The 23,652-nt window shown below is 32.5% G+C and overlaps 1 protein-coding gene across 1 annotated transcript; it reads right to left on the bottom strand.

Annotated features, from left to right (window-relative positions):
• Positions 1–4,023: 4,023 nt before the first annotated feature.
• Positions 4,024–22,004, bottom strand: LOC123890129 (acyltransferase-like protein At3g26840, chloroplastic). Its single transcript, XM_045939684.1, has 14 exons — positions 21,418–22,004; positions 13,619–13,670; positions 13,477–13,532; positions 13,177–13,335; positions 12,487–12,591; positions 8,101–8,207; positions 7,260–7,381; positions 6,858–6,966; positions 6,582–6,712; positions 6,009–6,378; positions 5,708–5,821; positions 5,163–5,248; positions 4,914–5,023; positions 4,024–4,830 (listed from the first exon to the last, which is right to left on the bottom strand). The coding sequence occupies exons 1-14, from the start codon at positions 21,971–21,973 to the stop codon at positions 4,640–4,642; spliced, it is 2,268 nt and encodes a 755-aa protein (XP_045795640.1). The 5' UTR covers positions 21,974–22,004; the 3' UTR covers positions 4,024–4,639.
• Positions 22,005–23,652: the final 1,648 nt, after the last annotated feature.

Genomic DNA, 23,652 nt, shown 5'->3' with positions numbered 1-23,652 from the left:
TTTTTCTGCATTTTATTTATGAAAATTTAAACTTGAATTAACCGCATGAATTTTAATAAAATATTTTTTTATTTAAATCATTATATGTGTTACATTAATTTTAAGGGAACAAGTTAGCATTTTCCTATTTTTTCATAGTTATTTTACTTTAGATATTATGAAATTACTTTAACTTTTTCTGTTTGCTTGGGGGCTTTATTTTAAGATATTTATACGAGATTTTATATTTTTACTCATATATTCATACATTGATCTATTTTTTGTATTTTTTATCGGGTTTGTGTTCATTTTTTTTGTTATTTATATATGACTTTTTTTTTGTTGATTTATATGAAGATTATATATTTATATTCATATATTAAGACGGAAATCTATTTTTATTTTATAATTTACGTGAGACTTTTGTATTTATAATTTACATGCGCATATATTTTTGCACATGTATTACTTTGAGGCTATACTTACCTGATAGTCGAACTGTGAATTATCAGTGAATTCTTCCATGAGAACAAGAGTGTTAATACTACTTAATACCAAAAAAAATATATTAAAATAAATACGTTATTTTTATTCATGTATTAACACAAAGACATATTTTTTTCCAATAATTTATACAATGTTCTATATTTATTTTATTTGGAGGATATTGATGTGGAAATTAAATTAACTAATATAAGATATATTCAAATAATTTTTTTAGGGTATTTTTGTTTCATATTTATTTTACTATGGGTATTATGAGATTATTTTAACTTTGTTTTGTTTGTTTGGGGGGTTTTTTTAAAAAAAGTTTACACACGAGTCTATATTTTTACGTATATATTAAGAGACATGATTTATTTTTTTGTAATTTATACGGGGCCTACTCTTTTTTTTTTTTTTTTTGTGATTCACGCGGAAAATATATTAAAATTATACGTTTAATTTTCGGTAAAATAAAAAATCAGAGGTACAATTTTAATTGAATTGTAAATGATTTTAAAACTATTTTAATTGACTATATTTATATATTAATACGGGATCTTAATTTATTTTATTTTTGACAAATACGGGATCCTACTTTTTTTATGTTATAGTTTTTCATTTTTCATCCTTTTTATTTCAGAATGATGAAAATTTTAATATTAAAATATTAATTTTTTAGTCTCATTTTACCCGTGCTTGGCACGGGTCCGGATTCTAGTTTATATAGAAAATGAAATGAGAATGAAGTGCAAAACAAATACTAGCCGTTAGCTGAGCAAAACACGTATGGAAAATATTTTTCTTGATTGCACTTTAATTCCATGATGATCATAAAATAAAATCCAATTTATACCATTTTAACCAAATAGCCGTTGTAACAATAATGGTCCATTGAAAACAAATATGCCATAATCACATTGAAATCAATTTGGCTATGATCTCCAACATGCCATTTTGAGAAACACGTAGACATGCTAAGATTAATTTCAAAAGCATGGTCAAAAATATTTTTAGAGACATAAGGAAATCATGCAATTTTAAAATAATTTATGTCAAAATATTTTTATGTAAAATCATATTTAAATAAAAATTATTGTGAGTGTGTGATATATTTTCAAGAGAGCTATTTTTACTACTCACATAAGGATCCTAAAAATATGTGTATTATAACTCAATAAGTCTATAATTCAAGTCTTGAAAAGTTTGACCCTCTTTTCCGCTTTTTGCATCCTTATCATTCTCGGACTCTTTTGTCAATCATCAAAATAAAAATATTCCAAGTCAAGGCATATATTCACAAAATGGTGTAAGTTTCAGAATAAATTAATGAACTTAGGACATAATGAATTAAGTGAAAGAGTCAAATCAAACCGTGTAAGTCAAACCACCTCAAGTCCACCGGATCCACCTCCAATCCCACCAGCAGGCCCATTAACCTTGTTATATGCATTCCTCATCGCCTGGAAGTGAGCTGAAAGAACAACCCCAAGAGAAAACACCACAATCACAATATCCCCATACTCATAGCAGCAACGATCATAAAGGCAGAGTAAAGTAGGATTATTATCAAGTTGAAGATAAAGTAAGCCATGTTGTACAAAGGCCTCGAGATGAGAATGACGGCCAAAACAGTGTTTACTAGAAGACCTAACCACGACTCAAACAATTTCATTTTCTTAGTCATCGAGCCTTTAGAGTGAAAGAGAGAGATGCACGTGAGATGCTTGTTACGACATGCGGGAGTCTATTTGTTTGGTAGGGTCCGCAATTTGTTGGATTCTCATGTTTTGGACGTGGATAAACAAAAGGGAGGGTAATGCTAAATATAGGGAAACAAAATCAATAGCTACTCTATTATACATAGCTGTGTTTGCATTATTTTTTTTGTTTCTTTTCCTAAATCATTAACATTGCATTTTAATTAGAGTAAATAGTTGTCTATAATGTAGACTACAACCCAACTAATTTGATAAACTAAGCATACTTAAATTTCCATTCACTTTACTACATAACAAATTAGGTGTTTGGTCAGTACCCATTTCCCTCATCTTCTTCTTAATAATTTCAATAGGGCGGGGATTGACCGGATAATACTTTACCACTCCTTGCCCACCATCTAAAATGTTCACCAACCCCGTCTGCATTTCCCGCTTCGGGGAGTATTCTTCCTCCATCTTCATCCCCGCAGATCCCCACAGTTCCCGCGGAGCTCCATCAACCTTAAAAAAAGTATCAAATCTCAATTATTTTTAATCAGACTAGTTGTAAAAAACTATTAAAGTTTAATAATAAAACAAATAAAAAAAATTAAAATATTATTGTGAGTCTTGTGACATTAATAAACATCATATATAAACAAATGTTTAAACAAATATATAATCAAATGTACGTATACACATATTGTGTGAAAATATAATTAAAAATAATTTATAAAGTACTAAAATATACATTTATAAATATTATTTTAATAAAATTTTCGAGGAGGGAGTCTCCGCGCGTAGGGGATAAAATTTCATCTCCATCCCCAAACCTCTCTCGGGGGAATATCTACTCCATCTCCGTCCTCACGGGGAAAAATTCCACATCCTCAGATCCTCAAATGGGACAATATAAAATTGGCATCCCCAAATGAGAGATTGCTTGTTTAGATAATATAGCATGTAGTTCGTAAAATGTGACCCTTTTTTTTTTTTTGGTAATCACCCGTGACCTTTTCACTTATTTTACAGGATATGAACATAACAACATTTATTGGATCATAAAAACTTGTCCCATAACATATGTCTGAAATTAAATAAAAGATCTAAATTCGGAACCTTGCTTGTTAGGAAAGGCTTGTATACTACTATCTCAGAAACATATAAATAATACACTTTCTTTTTGTCTCTCCAATCATAATTTTTGGAATGAACAATATTGGATATCTAGCCAAATTTATCTTCTGACAATCCATACACTTACTCAACTAACGTCAACCATCTTCCAATAATTGCTAGCATAGACAAACCTTTGTACACAACATGTAATCTTCAGGTGGTTTTTAGTGCCAAAATTTAAAAAATAGTCAAAGTTTCTTAAAAAAAGGATCAAATTTTTCCCCACAGTGTTCCTTATAAAAAGACCAGAGGGAATACATTTTAGTAATTTTTTGGATTTTACCCCCTCCCCCGGAGTGTAAATATTTACATACATGTAGTCGAAAGTTACATCATAAATCACATTAAGTACTTAATCTCAATATAAGTTCTAATGATTTTACCAAATAGAAGCCGTAATTTTAGTTGTTAAGTGATTTGAAAATTAAAAAGTATATAGTCTTGCCACTTGCAAACTTTACCGGTAACACTATGTTAAGGCGTGTATTTGTAAATAGAGTCTCACATCGGTTACATGTAATAAAATACGAGTTAAATATTATAGGAGGCAAAATCCTAAGAATTATAAAATAGGAGACTTAAAATTCCGAATTTTAAAATAGGGTGTAAAATTCCGATTCAATCAAAATAAAGGAGATAAAACTGCATTTAAGCCTAAAATCAATAAACGAGAAAAGTATACTAATATGAACCTCAAATATTTGAACATGAAAAAAACCATCAATGTGAGAAAATAATTTTACGGAATTCTGCTTTGGCCCCAGCTTGACTAATAAATGACTTGTATTTCACAATTATGAGGTTCAATCTTCCACAGAAAGGAAAAGTAGAAAAATAAAGAAACTCAATCAACCATAATAGAGAATAATCAAAAGTACTAATAAATCTTGAATCTATTATCTAATGCCTTAACGCATCTAATGCCTTAACGCATGATGAGGCAAAGTGCGAAATTAGAATGATACATTGATAAGATCTTCTTTTGCCACCCTACTCATTTTCTCGCGCGCCCCATGAATTTACCAAAATACACTCGTCTGCTACTTAGGTAGCGGACACCCCGAAAAACACTCTACCTTTATAAATCTCTAGATTGATTCCTCCCTTCCACTGGTCCATGAGTACAAAATGAAATGGGAAATAGACATACAACTTTAATGATTCAAACTAGAAAAAATTGCATGATTTGCATTCTGGCCGAAAAGCACTGCCTGAAACTAATGAAAATTTACATTATTTTCCTCTATAATCTAAATTTTCTGGATAAATTAGTACTTACTATTCTTTGTGCATAACAATCAAATTTCAAATGTTGGAATGTCAGATGTAGGGCCATTTGTAGCTTGATATAATAACCGAGACAATATATTTCGATATGGGTCGCTTTCTCGTTTCTCCTTCAAATATGCAATACATCTCTCAACCTCAGATTTCACTTCAAAATATAATTCTGGAGACTTCTTCTTGTCCATAAGTTCCTGTTTCCTTCCTGTCAAACAATAGCTCAAATTTTACCGCCACATTTTACGGCTACTCCATGTTGAGAAATAATGAAATATGCATTGGGCATACCTTCTGTTTCAATAGGTTTTCCAAAATAAAAGTAGAACCGGCCTGGAATTTTAGGCAAAATTCCGGGCAAATACAATTGTTGATTTGCCAACTCACCGTCAACACTGGTCCTAGTTTCGCAATACATAAGGGATATAAACAACGCACACGTATATATCACATATATCAAATATTTATAAGAAGGAAAAAAGAAGTGTATATACAAAATGTTATGTTTAGTATGAATCAACAAAAAGAAAATTTAGTTACCTCAACTGCACAGCCTCATTGGTAAGGCTTTCTATTTCAGACCTAAAGTAAGGAATCTTGACCAAGTCATCATAATCAATCACAACCTAAAAAGAACAATGTGATATGGAGTTGTGATATTCAAATCTAGGTTCGAATTTGGAATTTGCATACATTGTGTTTCTGTTACAGTTATACGATAGCTACTCTCGAACATTGGTAGCAAAGATGAATGCTACAGTACATATATTATTCATAGTGCCAGATAGATTCTCGCATGATAGAGGAAAAACTGATTTTTTTCAAAGAGTTGATAAAAAATGGTGTCAGATAACGCCCAACGCAATGGGCCGTACATTGGCCTTGACCATAACGAAATTGAAAACTCTGGATCACAGTTTACAAGAACATTACACTAGTAGTGAACCAAAATTAATCCTAATCTTCATAATAAAAGTTACAAGTAATAAACTCTAGTAGAATTATGCTCTCCGTATAAATAGGCAACAGTTTGCCTTCAATTCCAGTAAAGGAAGACCATTGGCTGATTAAATACTAAAACTTACTTGACCAAGATCATCTTCACCAACAGCACCAAAAGGTATGATTTTTGCTCCAAATTTGGCGGCCATCCTGATAAACTCAGATTGTTCAGGCCAGAATAATTTGTATTCTTCACCCTGATAATTATCACACAATGATGGAGATTTTAAAAAAGCCTTATTATATTTTAGATCATAAATATAAAGAAGCCAGAGACAAAGTGCACTGAATAAGTTAAAGACCTTAGAAGGAGCGAAGAGAGAAAATCTGGATTTGATGAGAAAGATAAAACTCATAATAAAGAGCAATGCATATTGGATTCACCTTCCTATGAAAAACCTCGCGTGCCCCGCCAGGAAATAATAGGACATGTGACTTGGAAGATAAAAGCTTGAAAAGGTTAGATGCTGCTACAGGAACAGCACCGATTAATCTTAATGAATCAAAAGAAGATATTTCGGGCAATCTTCCACTTTTTTGTCTCCTAAACATTAAGGGATGTGCCATTCCTCGAACAAGGAAGTCCCATTTTCTAAAAAAGTGAGAAAACAAGGGAAGCACGTCCAATCCTAGCAGCATGTGGTTCCCAACTAACAAAACAGGCCCCTCTGAAGGAATTCCAGCAGGGCCCTTTACAATCTTTCCATCATCTAAAGTTGAAAGCATTACAGAGCTAGTGATGATGTTCAGCAATCTGGAAGCATTATAATTGAAAAGGTGTTAAATGTTATAAATTGACGGGCATATAATGTCATCAAGACGTCAATATCACACAGTTCAATGCGGTAGTTGTGCGTTAAGCTTTCCTTGCACTCTTCAATGCTTATATAATATTAATATGAACTCTCTTGCTTTGAGTTAAAGGCTTAAATATCAAGTTTATTCAGCTAATTTTACCGGTATGATTCAAAAACGTTCTTGGCTTCATTTGGTGTAGGCGGTATGAAATCTGAAGCATAATCATGGTACTTGCCACGACGGTAGTAAAAAGTTCCCTTGATTACCGTTACCAGGTCAATGCTGCCTTCCTGCAAAGACCACAATGTTAGGGTGAGTTAACTTCCAACTGGTTTGATATCATTTTTATCAGATGAATAAGATCGCAATGCATTCCTGAATGGAAACACAAGGAAAATCATGCCAGTAGACAAATAGAAATGTTGAAAATAATACCAGCAAAAGGAAATGGCCACTGTCATCAAATTTACGGAGCTCACATTTAGGCAGTAACTGAAGTAGTCTTTCACCTTCCTGTTGGCTAGGTAGTAACTGATCATTTCCACTAAAAGGAAAAATGAAATAATTCAGTTTCATCTTCCGGAAAGAGTCTTACTCTTGAAAAGGAGAACATTTTGTGTATATGAAAAGGAAAACATGGTATATATACGAAGATAAATGTTTAGTAGTAACTAATTTTCATGAAATTGATTGTTCACACTTAGCACTCTTTCTATCAATTTCTTCTTTTAATAGCATTTCTGTTAAGTGAAGGCAAATAGACATCAACAAGTTAACAAAGTACGGATGATTCCATATAATGACTGATGTAAGATGTACAATCCAAGGAGAATGAACCTGCAAAGTATCAAAGTTTGAGCTTTGATAGCATATAGGCGTGAATCAGCATATGCTGAAGCAGACTTGAGCATCTTTAGTTTCCACAAAAGTGTTTCTTTTGGCAATATGTCCGCAAGAACCTAAGAATTTAATCAACAACAGATTTTCAATATTGAAAGTAAATGCAGTCATTTCCAATCACGCTCTTCAAAAGTCCAGCATATTCCCCTTATACTAAGTTTTGGTTACAATAAAGGAAAGAAAATAAGCTAGCCAATTTTCACTGAATATTTCTTCTTATTCCAACCTCAAGTTCGTCACACCACCTTCTGAGTTATTGTTTACTAAGCCCTACACAGTTTTGTCCATTATAAAAGGTGCTGGATTGAGGAGTGTGGGTGTTTTATATAAACTAAACACAACCTCGATTCCTAAGCAATGTGATGCGAGACTTTTTAGGGGTACTGGAACAGTAGCCCCCCAGTCGAGGATAAGTGTGGGTTCGATTAGACAGCGCCAATATTCCGACCTCAAGTCCGTCACACCACCTTCTGAGGTATTGGCCGCTTTGGGTGTACACACGGTTTTGTCCTTAATAAAAGGTGCCTCGTTGGGTTGAACTGTTGAAGAGTGTGGGTATTGTTTATAAACTACCTTCAACCTCAACTCCCAAGCAATGTGAGACGTTTTAGGTGTACCGGAACACTTCTGAAATATGCATTAAGCACTGTCAATATCATAACTCATTATTACCCACACAACATGCTTCACATATTCAAAGCATAAAAAAAGAAGTCACACTCTGCTCTTCGAATTAAAATTCTTTATATTTTGAATAAAATAAAAAATAGAACCTTACAGGAAGATATGATGAGAAAGTAGTAAAATCCTCTATTGACTCTCTTGCTGCAGTTAGTAGAGGAATTCCTTTCACAGCATTATCCAACACCATTCTCAGAGGGTCGCCTAATGTTAAAAGAAAAGTTGAAGGCATAAATGGAGAAAGATATCATTTTCTTTGGTAAAACATAAAGACAGAAAACAAGTTCTCCACTATGATAAATGAATATTACCTAAAAGTTAGGTTCATCTTGAAAACAACACAATAGGGAATGATGATTAAAACAACAACACAGAACAAACAAATCAAACAGATTATTCAATTAAAGCCAGGATGGAAATGGCAAATCCAGTAAAAAGAAGAGTGTGATTAGCTGTTAGCTTGAAGCCTCATAATTCATATATTTGTTTGGTATAAAATGTGTTTTTAGTCTAAATCAAGTGGGTGTAGGCTGCTAACTTAGGCACCTTCATGATTTTAGGTGGGTGGGTGTAAATTAACAATCTCATAATGTAAACTGTTGGAAAATATTTAGTTTTTTTGAGATTCTAAGCTTATCTATTATTTCCTTTTATGTCCCAAATCTATCTTGTAGTCTCATGTCTGTGAGTAAATTAGCTCAAGATAGAAATTGTCAAACTAATTTTTTTCGTACTCATTGTGTTTTTCAGGATTTGAACTCGGGGAAGATGATTGATTGGTAGTGCTAAGGAGAGTGGAGGACTCTACTACTTCGACATTGAACCTGAATCACAACTACCTTCCAAACCAATAAGTTCATGCTTTGAATCTTTTTTAGTTCTGAATAATAATAATGATGATGTTATGTTATGGCATTCACGATTAGGTCATCCTAGTTTTCCTTATTTAAAACACTTATTTCCTGAGTTATTTCGTAATAAGGATTTATCTTTGTTTAAATGTGAAGCATGTGAATTTGCAAAACATCATCGTTCTCATTTTCCATTACAGCCCTACAAACCATCAAAACTTTTTTCTGTTATTCACAGTGATGTTTGGGGCCCTAACCGAACGAGTACACTTTCTCATAAAAAATGGTTTATCACATTTATAGATGATCACTCAAGAGTTTGTTGGGTGTACTTGTTAAAGGGGAAATCTGACGTTTGTCAGGCCGTAAAAGATTTTGTTAAAATGGTGCAAAATCAATTTCAAACAAATATTCAAGTATTTAGAAGTGATAACGGCAAAGAATATTTTAACACAATGTTGAGTGATTTTTTTCGTGAAAATGGAATTGTGCATCAAAGTTCATGTCCTAACACTCCCCAACAAAATGGAGTTGCAGAAAGAAAAAATAGACACTTGTTGGAGGTGGCTAGAGCTTTACTTTTCGCAAGTAAAGTACCAAATTATTTGTGGGGTGAAGCAGTTTTAACTGCTGCATACTTAATTAACAGAGTGCCCTCCAAAGTTCTTAATTTTAAAACTCCAATTCATATTTTCAAAGAATGTTTTCCTAATGATCGTGTTTCAAACGATTTGATCTTAAAAATCTTTGGTTGCACTGCATTTGTTCATGAACATAAGAATATTAGCAAACTTGAACCGCGTGCTATAAAATGTGTTTTTGTTGGGTATTCTCCAACCCATAAGGGATATAAATGTTTTGATCCAAAAAATCAGAAAATGTTTGTCACCATGGATGTTACATTCTTTGAAAACAAACCTTTTTTTGACACGCATCTTCAGGGGGAAATTTAAATGAAGATTCGTCTCAAACTGAGGACATGAGTTTTTTTAACTCGTTTCAAACTGAGGACATAAGTTTTTTAAATAATTTATCTTTGCCGGTATCACAAAATTCTAAGACTTATACTTCTGCACCAACGAAAAATGGCCATGATTCTTTATCTAATCCTACTCCTGTTATGAGTAGTGAGCTTGGTGAATCCGAGCCTACATTTTCTCATGAAGAAAACAATGAGAATCTTGAAAACAATGATAATGATGATCTAATTGAAATGCCACAAAAAAATGAGTCATATAAAGATAATAGGTTTGAAGCAGGAAACAAGACTTGGAAAGGAAAAGTTTATGTGAGAAAGAATCACAAAGAAAGTGATGAGTCCACATCTCAACACTGTCATGAATCTGAACCGGGGGATGATCAACTTCCTAAAAAAAGAAAAGGTAAGTCTATCTCTGTTTCTGAGAGTCGTATTTTGTATCCCGATATCGATGATCCTGTGGCTGTTAGAAAACCTGTTAGATCTTGCACTAAATACCCATTGTCCAATTTTATATCATATTCAAATTTGTCTTCGTCTTTTTCTGCCTTTACCTCAAAATTGTCTAGTGTAGAGATTCCAAAAAATGTACAGGTTGCTCTAGAAGTTCCAAAGTGGAGGGAAGCTGTACTTGAGGAGATGAAAGCTCTTGAAAAGAACAAAACCTGGAGTGTTATGACACTACCGGATGGCAAGAAGACGGTTGGATGCAAATGAGTGTTTACTGTGAAGTATAATTCAGATGGGTCAATCGAAAGGTACAAGGCTCGATTGGTGGCTAAGGGTTTTACTCAAACTTATGGTATAGACTACTCAGAGACTTTTGCTCCTGTTGCAAAATTGAACACTGTCAGAATTCTCTTGTCTCTTGCTGCTAACTTAGATTGGCCCCTACATCAGTTGGATGTTAAGAATGCTTTTCTCAATGGTGATTTAGAAGAAGAAGTATATATGGACATTCCTCCTGGCTTTGAAGACAAGTTTGGATCAAATGTATGCAAACTAAATAAGTCTTTGTATGGATTAAAGCAGTCTCCTAGAGATTGGTTTGAAAAGTTCACTTATTCCATGAAGAAACAAGGGTACATTCAAGGACAAGCTGACCACACCTTGTTCACAAAGTTCTCCCAAGATGGAAAAATTGCTGTCCTAATTGTTTATGTTGATGATATCGTCCTTACCGGAGATGATATAGTTGAAATGGCAAGAGTAAAAGAGAAATTAGCATTAGACTTTGAAATCAAGGACTTGGGATCCATGAGATATTTTCTTGGTATGGAGGTTGCTCGATCAAAAGATGGTATTGTAGTTTCCCAGCAAAAATACATTCTAGATTTATTGAAAGAAACAGGAATGAGTGGATGTCGACCAGCAGATACTCCCATGGATCCTAATGCAAAACTTTGGGAAGAAGGTAGTGTTCCTGTTGATACTGGAAGGTACCAGAGATTGGTTGGGAAACTGATTTATTTGTCACACACTAGACCTGACATTGCTTTCTCGGTTAGTGTAGTAAGTCAGTTTATGCATTCTCCTTTTGAGGAACATCTTGAGGCAGTCTATAGGATACTGCGATATTTGAAAGCAAATCCTAGAAAGGGATTATTTTTTAAGAAGACTAATGAAAGAAATGTGTCTATCTTTACCGATGCTGATTGGGCAGGTTCAGTCACTGACAGAAGATCAACCTCCGGATATTGTACCTATGTTTGGGGTAATCTTGTGACATGGAGGAGCAAGAAACAAGGAGTTGTAGCAAGAAGTAGTGCAGAAGCTGAGTTTAGAGCTATGGCTCAAGGTATTTGTGAAGGATTATGGATCCACAGAGTCCTAGAAGAGCTTAAGATGAAAATTGAGCTTCCATTGAAATTATACTCTGACAGTAAAGCCGCTATTAGCATAGCTCATAACCCAGTTCAACATGACAGAACCAAGCATATTGAGATCGATCGACATTTCATAAAAGAGAAGTTAGATGCCGGAATCATATGTCTACCTTTTGTAACTTCGAGTCAGCAAACTGCAGATATCTTGACCAAAAGCTTAGCAAGACCCACCTTTGAGCATTTGATCGGCAAGTTGGGCATGATAGATATCTATGCACCAACTTGAGGGGGGGGTGTTGGAAAATATTTAGTTTCCTAGTTTGTTATTTCTAGGAGATTCTAAACTTATCTATTATTTCCTTTTATGTTTGTACTCTTCCTATTTAAACCAGCCTTGAGCTGAGGAATAATAATAACAGTATTCACTTATTATTTTCTACATAAACCATGGTGAATAAATCTTATGAAAGTAGGGATACACGGACATAATATGAAATTAACATATAGTCATCAGACTGAAGTGAATAACAAGAGGGATTATGCCAATCAGTTGAAGCATTGAAAATAACCAAAAACCTACACAATTGACAAGTTAATGCAAACAGCCATCAAATGGAGCCTTTCCCAAAGTCCGGAACATCAAGTTACATGTTTCAAGAATACTCCTTTTTCAAAACAAATTACTACTATTCAGTTATAGGTCTCCAGCAAATTCAACATTTTCAAGAAATAAAGAGCTATAAAGATGGAAATCGGACAAAACACACCTTACATGGATCTTGAAAATTAGTACATAATAAAAATACAGCAAAGCAAGATGAACAAACCTTCTGTCAAACTGAGAATGTTAGGCAGGACAGAAGAGAATGTGCCAGGCAAAGCGTCCAACAACGGTGTAAGATGTTGCACCTGGGACCTGTTGAAGGAAGTTGCTGCCAAATAGGAAACACGCATTCACTAAACTATTTCCAATGAGTGGCATCATTCTGAAAACTCTAACCTCCACCATATTCATAGACAACAGACATATTTGTCCAGGCTAAAGCATGGTTGTGTTTATTATCATACTTGCCAGAAACATATCCATAAGTTAACACCAAATTTTTACGACAGGGAAAGTATGAGAAAGACGGTATAATTGGGTTAACACCAACACGATCCAAACTTTAAACTCTGGTGTCAATGCAGGGCGAGATACATTTATTAAATTTTAACTTCTAATCAATGTTCAGACATATTTCTTCAACATCCACTCACTCACACATGGACAACTCTAACACTTGCGGAGTCGCAGCTCTCCTTTGTCAGAATAGTGAGTGTGGAATGTTACATATCAGGTGTATGCATACAAGTACAATACTGAATAAGTAATTCAATATGGCTACTGCAGATTCCTTAAAGTTCAACTCTCACTTTAATCATGTTTATGGTGCTGAATTTTCTTAACTTAGCTATTCTTGAACAATAAAATGAAAGCTATTAAACCTTATCTACATAACCAAAAACTAAAAAGTTACCTGGGTTTGCCAAAATTAGTACGAGATCAATATCACGGTTACGAGCCGCAACAGCCAGCGCGAGACACCCTCCTAAAGATTCTCCAACAAGATATATGGGCCTATTTGGTGATCGTTGATATTCTGACCTAACTGTTTTCTGAACTAATTTCACAAGGTCTGCAACAGGGAAATAAAAAAAACACTAAATTATGCTGGATTAATTACATTACTGAAAAAGAAACATAATGAATTAATGGATAATGTGAGATAGTTCAACATGAGCACTAAATAATATACTGAGGTAAAGAGAAAAAGGACCTGTAAATGATGTTCGATCCGCCACCGGAATATGCAAACACCACAAATCAAAAATCCTTCATTGAAAAAAAAAATTAATAATTTGTCAAACAGATGGTGTGCAATATTCCTCAAATGACAAATTGGTGGAATGAAGACAAACCTTCCCAAATTCTGATGATGTGAAATAAGTCCAAGTCCCACACCATCAATCCCTGTAATGTTTGAAATGATAAATTTATTAAGTTTATGCAATTAAATTATAAATTTATTTGTAGCAAGTTTGTTTGTTGGTTGAAGATACCATTACATTATTACATGAATAAATAGTGTGGTCTCTATGGTGCACAATGAGATAACTAACTATTGTAGCAGAAATGGTAGAACTGAACCTACACACGGTATAATCAGCTCATTTAATTTATTTTCTCTCCCTCTTTTCATAATCAATAAAAATAATTTACTTTCTCTCCCTTGTGATGCAAGTATGGTACCTAACCAATAAGCTAATGCTTTAAGAAGTTCACAAAAGTTGATTCATCTAACTTCAACTGCACTTCGCATAAATAATCATTGCATAAATAATCAATCTATGAAGCACGCACAGGCGTGTCGCAGTGTTGGACACTCGTCCAACACCGACACGTGTCGGATAGCTCAAATAGGTGTTTAAAAATTTATTTTTTGATTTACTCCGACACGCCTTAGGTTGATGTTTGATACATGTAAAACACTCCTGCAACACGTATTGGATAAATGTCATAAAAAAATTATTTTTAATGTGTCTATTCTTCTTAGAAACATATCAAAGATATCTATAAGAGTTATAAATGTGTCGAAACAACAATGCTGATCAATGAAAGATTAAAGAGATTACATTTTGATTGCAATATTTTAGACTTTTTTGATAGTAGATGGATAAATAAAAGTCAAATATTATAATATCTTGTTTTAAAACTTGTTAAACTTTGATGTATATGTATATATTTTGATTCTTAATTTAGATTTTTTTATAAATATGTAGCAGTGTATAAATATGTAGCAATGTTGATGGCCTATGTTTTTTACATTAAGAGTGTCTGTATTCGAGTCCATATCATGTCGGCGTGTCCGCAGGGACGGATTGAGGGTGGGGTCAGCTGACCCCACTTGTCTATTATATTTTTAGTTTTTTTTGACTAAAATAAAAAATTCATTAATTCAAATTGATAGATACATCAGAAATAAGTACAAATTCAATGTCGCTAAAAACGTAAAGGATGGATCTGAGAACAATCTCACAACATCCAAGTTAATAGCATAAAACGGCATACTCAAGCCTACAAATAATATGACAAAAAAAAAAGTAACCGAAATACTCATGTCTTCGGATCTTCATCGTTGATGATCTTGTAATTGATTGAATCGGTAGTTGATCAAAGTGGATCTGTCAATCTGAACCAAACGAACGCCGGGAAAGCAAACAAGCACCGCACAAAGACGGGATTCAAACAAACACCGCACGAAGACGAGACGCACTAAGGCGAAGAAATCACAAAATAAAACAAGAAAACTCTAATCTATGTGAATATCACTTATTTAAATAAAAAAAAATAAAATAAAACGATCAATTGATCCTAAATCACCCATCTTTAAAAGATAAACAAGAAGAAAAGCCAAAAAGAAAGTTTTATATTTTTGTGCGGCGGCTGACCTAATTCACTCACAAAATGAAAGTTAAAATTTATATATTTATGCAATGTGACCTCATTTATAAAGCATTATTATTTTCACATAGTCAATTTATTCGCTACAGTAAATTATATTATAACATTAATAAAAACACTAATTAGCGTTTTAAACACTAATTAGTGTTTTGAGAGTGTTGATTAAGAAACTAAAAGAAGTAACTTTGGATAAAAAAATTGTAATTATTACGATGATATAAGTAATAAATTATATATTTTTTTAAATTATCATCTTGATTCTAATTAAAAAATTTGGGTTCTTGCCTGCGTGTCCGTGTAAGAATCCGTAATTCATAGTAAATAATATAGTATCACAAGGCTTGTTATATTACAAAGAAAACATCACCTGATGAAGATTCACTATTGTGGGCTTGTTTGTTATAGATTTTTCAAAAATAGATTCTTATAGTGTTACATAATTTCTTGTAAAAAATTTTACAAAGAAACTTTTTATAAAAGCTTCAAATAAAAATTTGGTTTGAATAATTATTCTTAAAATATTATTTGTTGACTTTATTTTTTATTGACCAAAAAATTGTGAGGGATTACTTTTGTTTTTGTTGATAAGTTCAGAACTAGGTTAATGTTAGTTAATTTTTTTTAAATCATATTATATATTCTCTATGATCTTTTATTTTCATGTATCTATTTATTATATATAATTTTTTTGGTCACCATTTAATATAACCCTAATTTCTCTAACTCTATTTTTTTTAAGTAGTCTAGCGGTTAGAAATTTCACTCTTAAGATACATAAATTGGATGATCGAGGTTCGAACTCCGCCCCTATATATATATATATATATATATATATATATATATATATATATATATATATATATATATATATATATATATATATATATATATATATATGGGGTTTTCTAACTTAGACCCTAGTTAGGTCTAAGTTAGCAAGGTGCACATTTTCAATTGGACCAAAATACCAATTCTTTTTAATTAATTAACCAAAATACCCATTAATAGACGCGGATCAAGTGTCGCGCGCGTACCGAAGGACCATGGTTACAGACCGTTGATTTCCATCAGACAGCCAAGATCTGATCTCATCAAGACTGTCTGATCAATCCGACAGTCCAGATCATCCTGATCCATCAGATTTCAGCGCGTGCGCCACACTGGATTACACCCTGGAGAGAGAAAAATTTGCTTTTTTAAAGTAGGACACGTGTCACACAATGGTTGGCTGGACGTGATTTTTGTTCATTTAATACTTTGAACTCAATTATTTCGTTGTAAATTAATTTTTTATTTTTTTATTTTTATACCAAAATTCATAATTTTTTTTTTCTACGAAAAGAGACTTGGTTCGTTTGATTTGGACACCGAAAAAAAAATGCAATTTTTCACTACGTTAATCTCAACTGGTAGAATGGTTTCAGTGAGTAATTTATTAATTGTGTTTGCTTCTGAAACCATTTTGCTGGTAGAATGGTTTCAGTAAGTTGATTATTAGTTATTTGCTTCTGAAACCATTTAGCTGGTAGAATGGTTTCAGAGATTTGTACTCTGAAACCATTTTCCTGGTAGAATGGTTTCAGTGAGTTGATGAAAGGTAGTGAAAAATGAGATTAAGGTAGTGAAAAATTGGGTTTTTTTTTTCTGTGTCCAAATCAAACGAACCAAATCTCTATTTGTAGAGAAAAAAAAATTATGAATTTTGGTATAAAAATAAAAAATAAAAAATTAATTTACAACGAAATAATTGAGTTCAAAGTATTAAATGGAAAAAAATCACGCCCAGCCAATCAGACAGCGACACATGTCCTGCTTTTAAAAAGTAGATTCTTCTCTCTCCAGGGTGTAATCCAGTGTGGTGCACGCGCTGGAATCTGATGGATTCGGATGATCTGGGCTGTCTGATTGATCAAACAGTCTTGATGATATCAGAGCTTGGCTGTCTGATGGAAATCAACGGCCTGTAACCATGGTCCTGCGGTACGCGCGCGACACTGGATCCGCGTCCATTGATGGTAATTTGGTTAATTAATTAAAAAGAATGGGTATTTTGGTCCAACTGAAAAGGTGCACTTTGCTAATTTTGACCCAGTTGGGTCTAAATTAGCAGCCCCCTATATATATATATATATATATATATATATATATATATATATATATATATATATATATATATATATATATATATATATATATAGGGGAGAGATCAAATTACACCGATGTATCATTTGAGTAATGTTACACCGCTCAATAACGCTTTAACGAATACAAATTTTACAAAATTCACCGTTGGATTGAAAGTTTAGATCTTATAGATCATTCATGTTCAATTCTATAAAAATCTAAAATCATTTGCTATGTTATTGAGATTGATCAAGCTTAACGGTATTCAATAAAAACACATAAAGCGTTAATCTTGATCGGTCTCAATAACATATCAAATGATTTTAAATGTTTGTAAAATTGAACATGAATGATCTAAATGATATAAACTTTCAATCCAACGGTGGATTTTGTAAAATTTGTATTCGTTGAAGCGTTATTGAGCGTTAAAATAATTACACTCATTAACAACCCTTAATTTTATTTTGATCTAGTAGCTATTAATGAGTCACTTATAAAATCACAACATTGTATATTAATAAATTAAAAGATCTCTTTTTTTTTTCTCTTACCCTCTTTTTCTTTTCTTTTTGGTTTCTATTACACCTTACATTTCTATTGTGCCGCCATATTCCGCCAAACTGCCGAAAGCACTTTCTTGCAACTTGCTACAAGCATCACTAACTTGATTTTATTTTGCAGTTTTTTATGCAAGGACTTTAAATTGAAATGACTCGTGGATATTTCCTAGGCATTGTTTCATTTCTTGTTTTATAGAATTTATAGTACTATGTTGGCAAAGTTTGGACTTCGTCATTACAATGGAAACATTGTTTGGGCACTACTTGGGAAAAATACTAGAGTTTGCTATATATGATTTGACATGTACAGGATAAAAATCTCATTCTCAAATCTACGAGAATTTTTATGAAAGCCTTTCATTTGCTTCTTTTCGATGGAAGTTTTATTTTTCCGGAATTAATCCTAAATAATCATAATACTACAATGTTACGTACTACAGAGTTTGTAGAATTTTGTCTATGTAATTTTTGTTTCATTGTGCTGATTGCTATTATTTTTTTTTTGGTTGCTTCATGTGTGTCGATTGCTATACAGAAAATACTAGTATTTTTAGTTTGATTTTCAAAAAAATAAAATAAAAGAGGATGTTGAGAACAATAGCGACAAATATGACTTTGTAATTTTGTATTGTAAAGAAGGTGTAATAAAAACCAATACCAAAAAAAAAAAAAGTGTAATAAAAACCAAAAAGGAAAGAAAAGGAGGGTGAGAGAAAAAAAGAGATCTTTTAATTTATTAATATAGAATATTGTGATTTTATAGGTGACTCATTAATAGCCACTATATCAAAATAAAATCAAGGATGGTTAATGATTGTAATTATTTTAAAATTACACCGGTGTAATTTGATCTCTCCCCTATATATATATATATATAGGGGGCTGCTAACTTAGACCCAGTTGGGTCTAAATTAGCAAAGTGCACCTTTTCAGTTGGACCAAAATACCCATTCTTTTTAATTAATTAACCAAATTACCATCAATGGACGCGGATCCAGTGTCGCGCGCGTACCGCAGAACCATGGTACAGGCCGTTGATTTCCATCAGACAGCCAAGATCTGATCTCATCAAGACTGTCTGATCAATCAGACAGCCCAGATCATCCGAATCCATCAGATTCCAGCGCGTGCACCACACTGGATTACACCCTGGAGAGAAGAATCTACTTTTTAAAAGCAGGACACGTGTCGCTGTCTGATTGGCTGGGCGTGATTTTTTTCCATTTAATACTTTGAACTCAATTATTTCGTTGTAAATTAATTTTTTTTTTTTTTTTTATACCAAAATTCATAATTTTTTTTTCTCTACAAATAGAGACTTGGTTCGTATGATTTGGACACAGAAAAAAAAACTCAATTTTTCACTACCTTAATCTCATTTTTCACTACCTTACATCAACTCACTGAAACCATTCTACCAGGAAAATGGTTTCAGAGTACAAATCTCTGAAACCATTCTACCAGCTAAATGGTTTCAGAAGCAAACACAATTAATAAATTACTCACTGAAACCATTCTACCAGTAAAATAGTTTCAGAGTACAACTATGTGCAACCATTCTACAAGCTAAATGGTTTCAGAAGCAAATAACTAATAATCAACTTACTGAAACCATTCTACCAGCAAAATGGTTTCAGATTACAACTCTCTGAAACCATTGTACCAGATAAATGGTTTCAGAAGCAAACACAATTAATAAATTACTCATTGAAACCATTCTACCAATAAAATGGTTTCAGAATACAACTATGTGCAACCATTCTACCAGTAAAATGGTTTCAGAAGCAAACATTAGTTTTTAATTACCGTTTTATCTCATTTAATTAACTAAAAATAGTTTCAGGTCTCCAAAAATTTCATAAAATATACCAAAAGTTCCAGAATATTATCTACTATTTTCCTGGTATAATGGTTTCAGTGAGTTGGTTGAGTGGTGCGTGTTAAATTACAACACACAACTAACGTATTTAGTAGACAAAAAATGAGATTAAGGTAGTGAAAAATTGCATTTTTTTTTTGTGTCCAAATCAAACGAACCAAGTCTCTATTTGTAGAAAAAAAAAATTATGAATTTTGGTATAAAAAAAAAATAAAAAAAATAATTTACAACGAAATAATTGAGTTCAAAGTATTAAATGAACAAAAATCACGTCCAGCCAACCATTGTGTGACACGTGTCCTACTTTTAAAAAGCAAATTTTTCTCTCTCCAGGGTGTAATCCAGTGTGGCGCACGCGCTGGAATCTGATGGATCAGGATGATCTGGACTGTCGGATTGATCAGACAGTCTTGATGAGATCAGATCTTGGCTGTCTGATGGAAATCAACGGTCTGTAACCATGGTCCTTCGGTACGCGCGCGACACTGGATCCGCGTCTATTAATGGGTATTTTGGTTAATTAATTAAAAAGAATGGGTATTTTGGTCCAATTGAAAAGGTGCACTTTGCTAACTTAGACCTAACTAAGGTCTATGTTAGAAAACCCCATATATATATATATATATATATATATATATATATATATATATATATATATATATATATATATATATATAATGCAACGTCCCTACCAACTGAGCTAAGCTGACAAAACAATTTCTCTAACTCGAATTCCAGCAAATTATGTTGTTTAATAATGTTACTTAATGAATAAAGGTCTCAATGTTTGGTTCCATAGTTTTAAAACTTCTTATGAAAACGAGATATTGTATTTTCTTCCAAGCATGTTTGACTATAAACACAAGCTATATAACCTCTCCATTTTTGTTATTACTAAAGCTTTAAAAATATAAATACAATATTGTTTAAAAAAAAAATATAAATACAATGATATAACATTTGGTAAGTCCAATTATTTAATATACATTCTAAAACTCTTTAAAATTATAGTAATGGAGAGGAAAAATAAACAAGTGAAAATTCAGTGGATCCGATCCCAACTCTTATAAACTAACTATAAACACAACTCAATTATTTCATTGATTCCTTTTCCTTTTTTTGGCGTTAACCCTTTGGTTCTCAGGGAAAGGGAGACTGGTAATTCAGAGTTCGCGGGATAAGTAGTCTGGCCACAAATTATTTTCACTGGGAATCGAACTCGAATTTCCCAAACAATTCGTCCTAGGAAAAACTTATTAACTACTTGAGCCAAATATCGTGGTTTATTTTATTGATTCAGAATAATTTGCATTAGTTGGAGTGCATTAAACTCGATGAGAATAACATCTTTTAATTGTCCTCTAATGTCTATAAATTGTACTAACACACTGATAAAGTACGAGTTTTCCCAAGCTCGTTCCAATACTCAACGGGTATGAAAAGTAGAACGTCAAACCCATATTCAACGGGGTTGAGGTGTCTCCGTAGGTTTCGGGTATCCCAATTCTACCACGCTTCCATATGAACTTGGTTAAGTTATGGTAATTTTTTTATTAAAAAGGGGTAAGAGTTGAAAACTATTTTATTTTTGAATTTATTTACATGTATCCTTCACTTATGGACAGAATTTACCTTGGATTTATGTATGCTTGGATTGAAGTTTTTCACTCATAATAACAAATGAGGGACTGACCCGGCAAGAAGAGCATGAGAGGAGAATTGTCCCCCTGCGAACTACACTCCAACGGCGAAAACCACCGCGGTGCTCCACCATCGGCTTTGATCAACTTTTTGGATTGCTTTAAGTATTCCTTCCAACCACTCCGTCTCTCTTTCTGCTTCTCCGAAATTCGGTTGACGGGCATGGCAAAGCGCGGGGCTATGCTATTGCTCAGGATACCGCCATACTTCAGTTTCAATGCTTGATACCGCGGCTCACCGTGGAAGACCGGGGAGAAAATGGTGGAGAAGAAACTAGCTCCAACAGCAACCATGGTTGTGAAAATGTTTTGGAATTCAATGGTTAAAAGACAATTAGCATCAATGAGGATATATACATAGAGAGATTCAAAGATAAATATTATATGATGATGATGATGATGATGATGATGATGATGATGATGATGATGATGAACACGCAGTTGTGTGTTTGAGTCGTGTAGGAGTGAGTCTTCGGAATGAATGCAAATAAATGTCGGGTAATTACAACCATGAATTTTTTTGGTACGGTGTGAGTCGTCGTCGTCCATACCAAAATTGCAAATGTAATTTTCCTTTTTTGGTTATGATAGAGGCAATGAGGTTTAAAGATAAAATATCATGTTTATGACTTTATAATTCTATTTTACTCTTACAATAATGACTTTTTAAAACATCTTTTTTGTGGGATCATATCTCCGATGTAAAGTTTAACAGTTAAATTTTATGATTCTTATCCATTGAAGTTTGCAACTTCAATAACTATAAGTGACTCTTAAAATTTTGTGTGGTGTTTAACTCAATTTTATAAAACTGATTTATATGATGAAAATGTTGAGAATAATGTTTAAATGAAGATTTTAAATTTAAATATATTTTAGTTTTAGATTGAAAATGAGATGATATTGAGATTTATATTTCAGTTTGAAATATTTACGATTTATTTAGAATTTATATGATTAGTTTGTTATTTAAAAGATATGTTTTGTTTTTATGTAGCTACTAGTGGCCAAACGGGCACGTTCCGTGCCCGTTTGTGTGATCCACATTCTCTATTGTGTTAAAGTATATAAATTGTAAACAATGATTTTGTGTAAATTATTTTGTGTTAAAGTATATCAATTATTTTACTTTCTTTCTAGAAAGCAACAATAACCCATTAATTTTGTCACCAATGATTGACATCCCCATAATTTGTTAAAAAAAAAAACATAAACTTCGAAATTATAAATTCTTCTATTTTCGATCCAACTATTTCTGCTAATTTATGTAAAAGATTATTCTCAATTTTTCGATCCAACCAATTAAGTTACATATGTTGATTCCAATGCAAAAAAACCCCTTAAGTAAATAAATGAGGAACAAAATTTCTAATAGGGATAATGTTGAGGTGGCCATTAACAACTTAGAAAACTAAATTTTAAAAGGATGACCAAAAGCTTATAAAAAAAAAACGTTGACCAAAATCTCAATTATTTTAAGTAGGACAAAAGAAATACACTTAACTATATATCCTTTTTTTTGACGAACACTTAACTATATCTTGACATAATAACATGGATTACTTTAGTAATGAGATTTAAATAAACGATATAATCTCGTAGTTCTCTCAATATTTTAGAATAATCCATCGTTTACACTAAATAAATGGCAAATAGAAGGGAGTAATTTTATCACTAAAGAAGAAATATTGAGACAATATTTCATACATTCTACCTCTTTTAGAAGAAGAAATGAGTTCCTAACTTTCTTTTCCTTTAAGACAAATTTGTTCGTCATTCAATCCTCAAATGACATAGTGTAATAGATTTTACCTATTTCGGATATGCAGCAACACATAATCCAAATTGAAAATAATATACTTTAAAAAGAAAAGCCTTTGTAATTAATGGATTCTAATTGTCACCGCAAGCATTTGATTTTACAAATTACTCTATTTAAAACATCATATAAAAATGTTATACATGTTCATATCTCAATTGATGATATTGCACTCGAAAGAATAAAATTAGTTGTAGAAAAAAAAAAAAATATATATATATATATATATATATATATAGGGGTTTTCTAACTTAGACCCTAGTTAGGTCTAAGTTAGCAAGGTGCACCTTTTCAATTGGACCAAAATACCCATTCTTTTAATTTTTGAAAGAATAGAGCAACAGGGGCATTTCTGTAATTTTACATAAAAAAAAATAACAACACGCGCCCCACCTTCTTAAACAATTAA

The sequence above is a fragment of the Trifolium pratense genome, linkage group LG6 (genome assembly GCF_020283565.1).
Source record: "Trifolium pratense cultivar HEN17-A07 linkage group LG6, ARS_RC_1.1, whole genome shotgun sequence".
Taxonomy (NCBI): Eukaryota; Viridiplantae; Streptophyta; class Magnoliopsida; order Fabales; family Fabaceae; genus Trifolium; species Trifolium pratense.
This window is presented reverse-complemented; position numbering and strand designations above follow the sequence as displayed.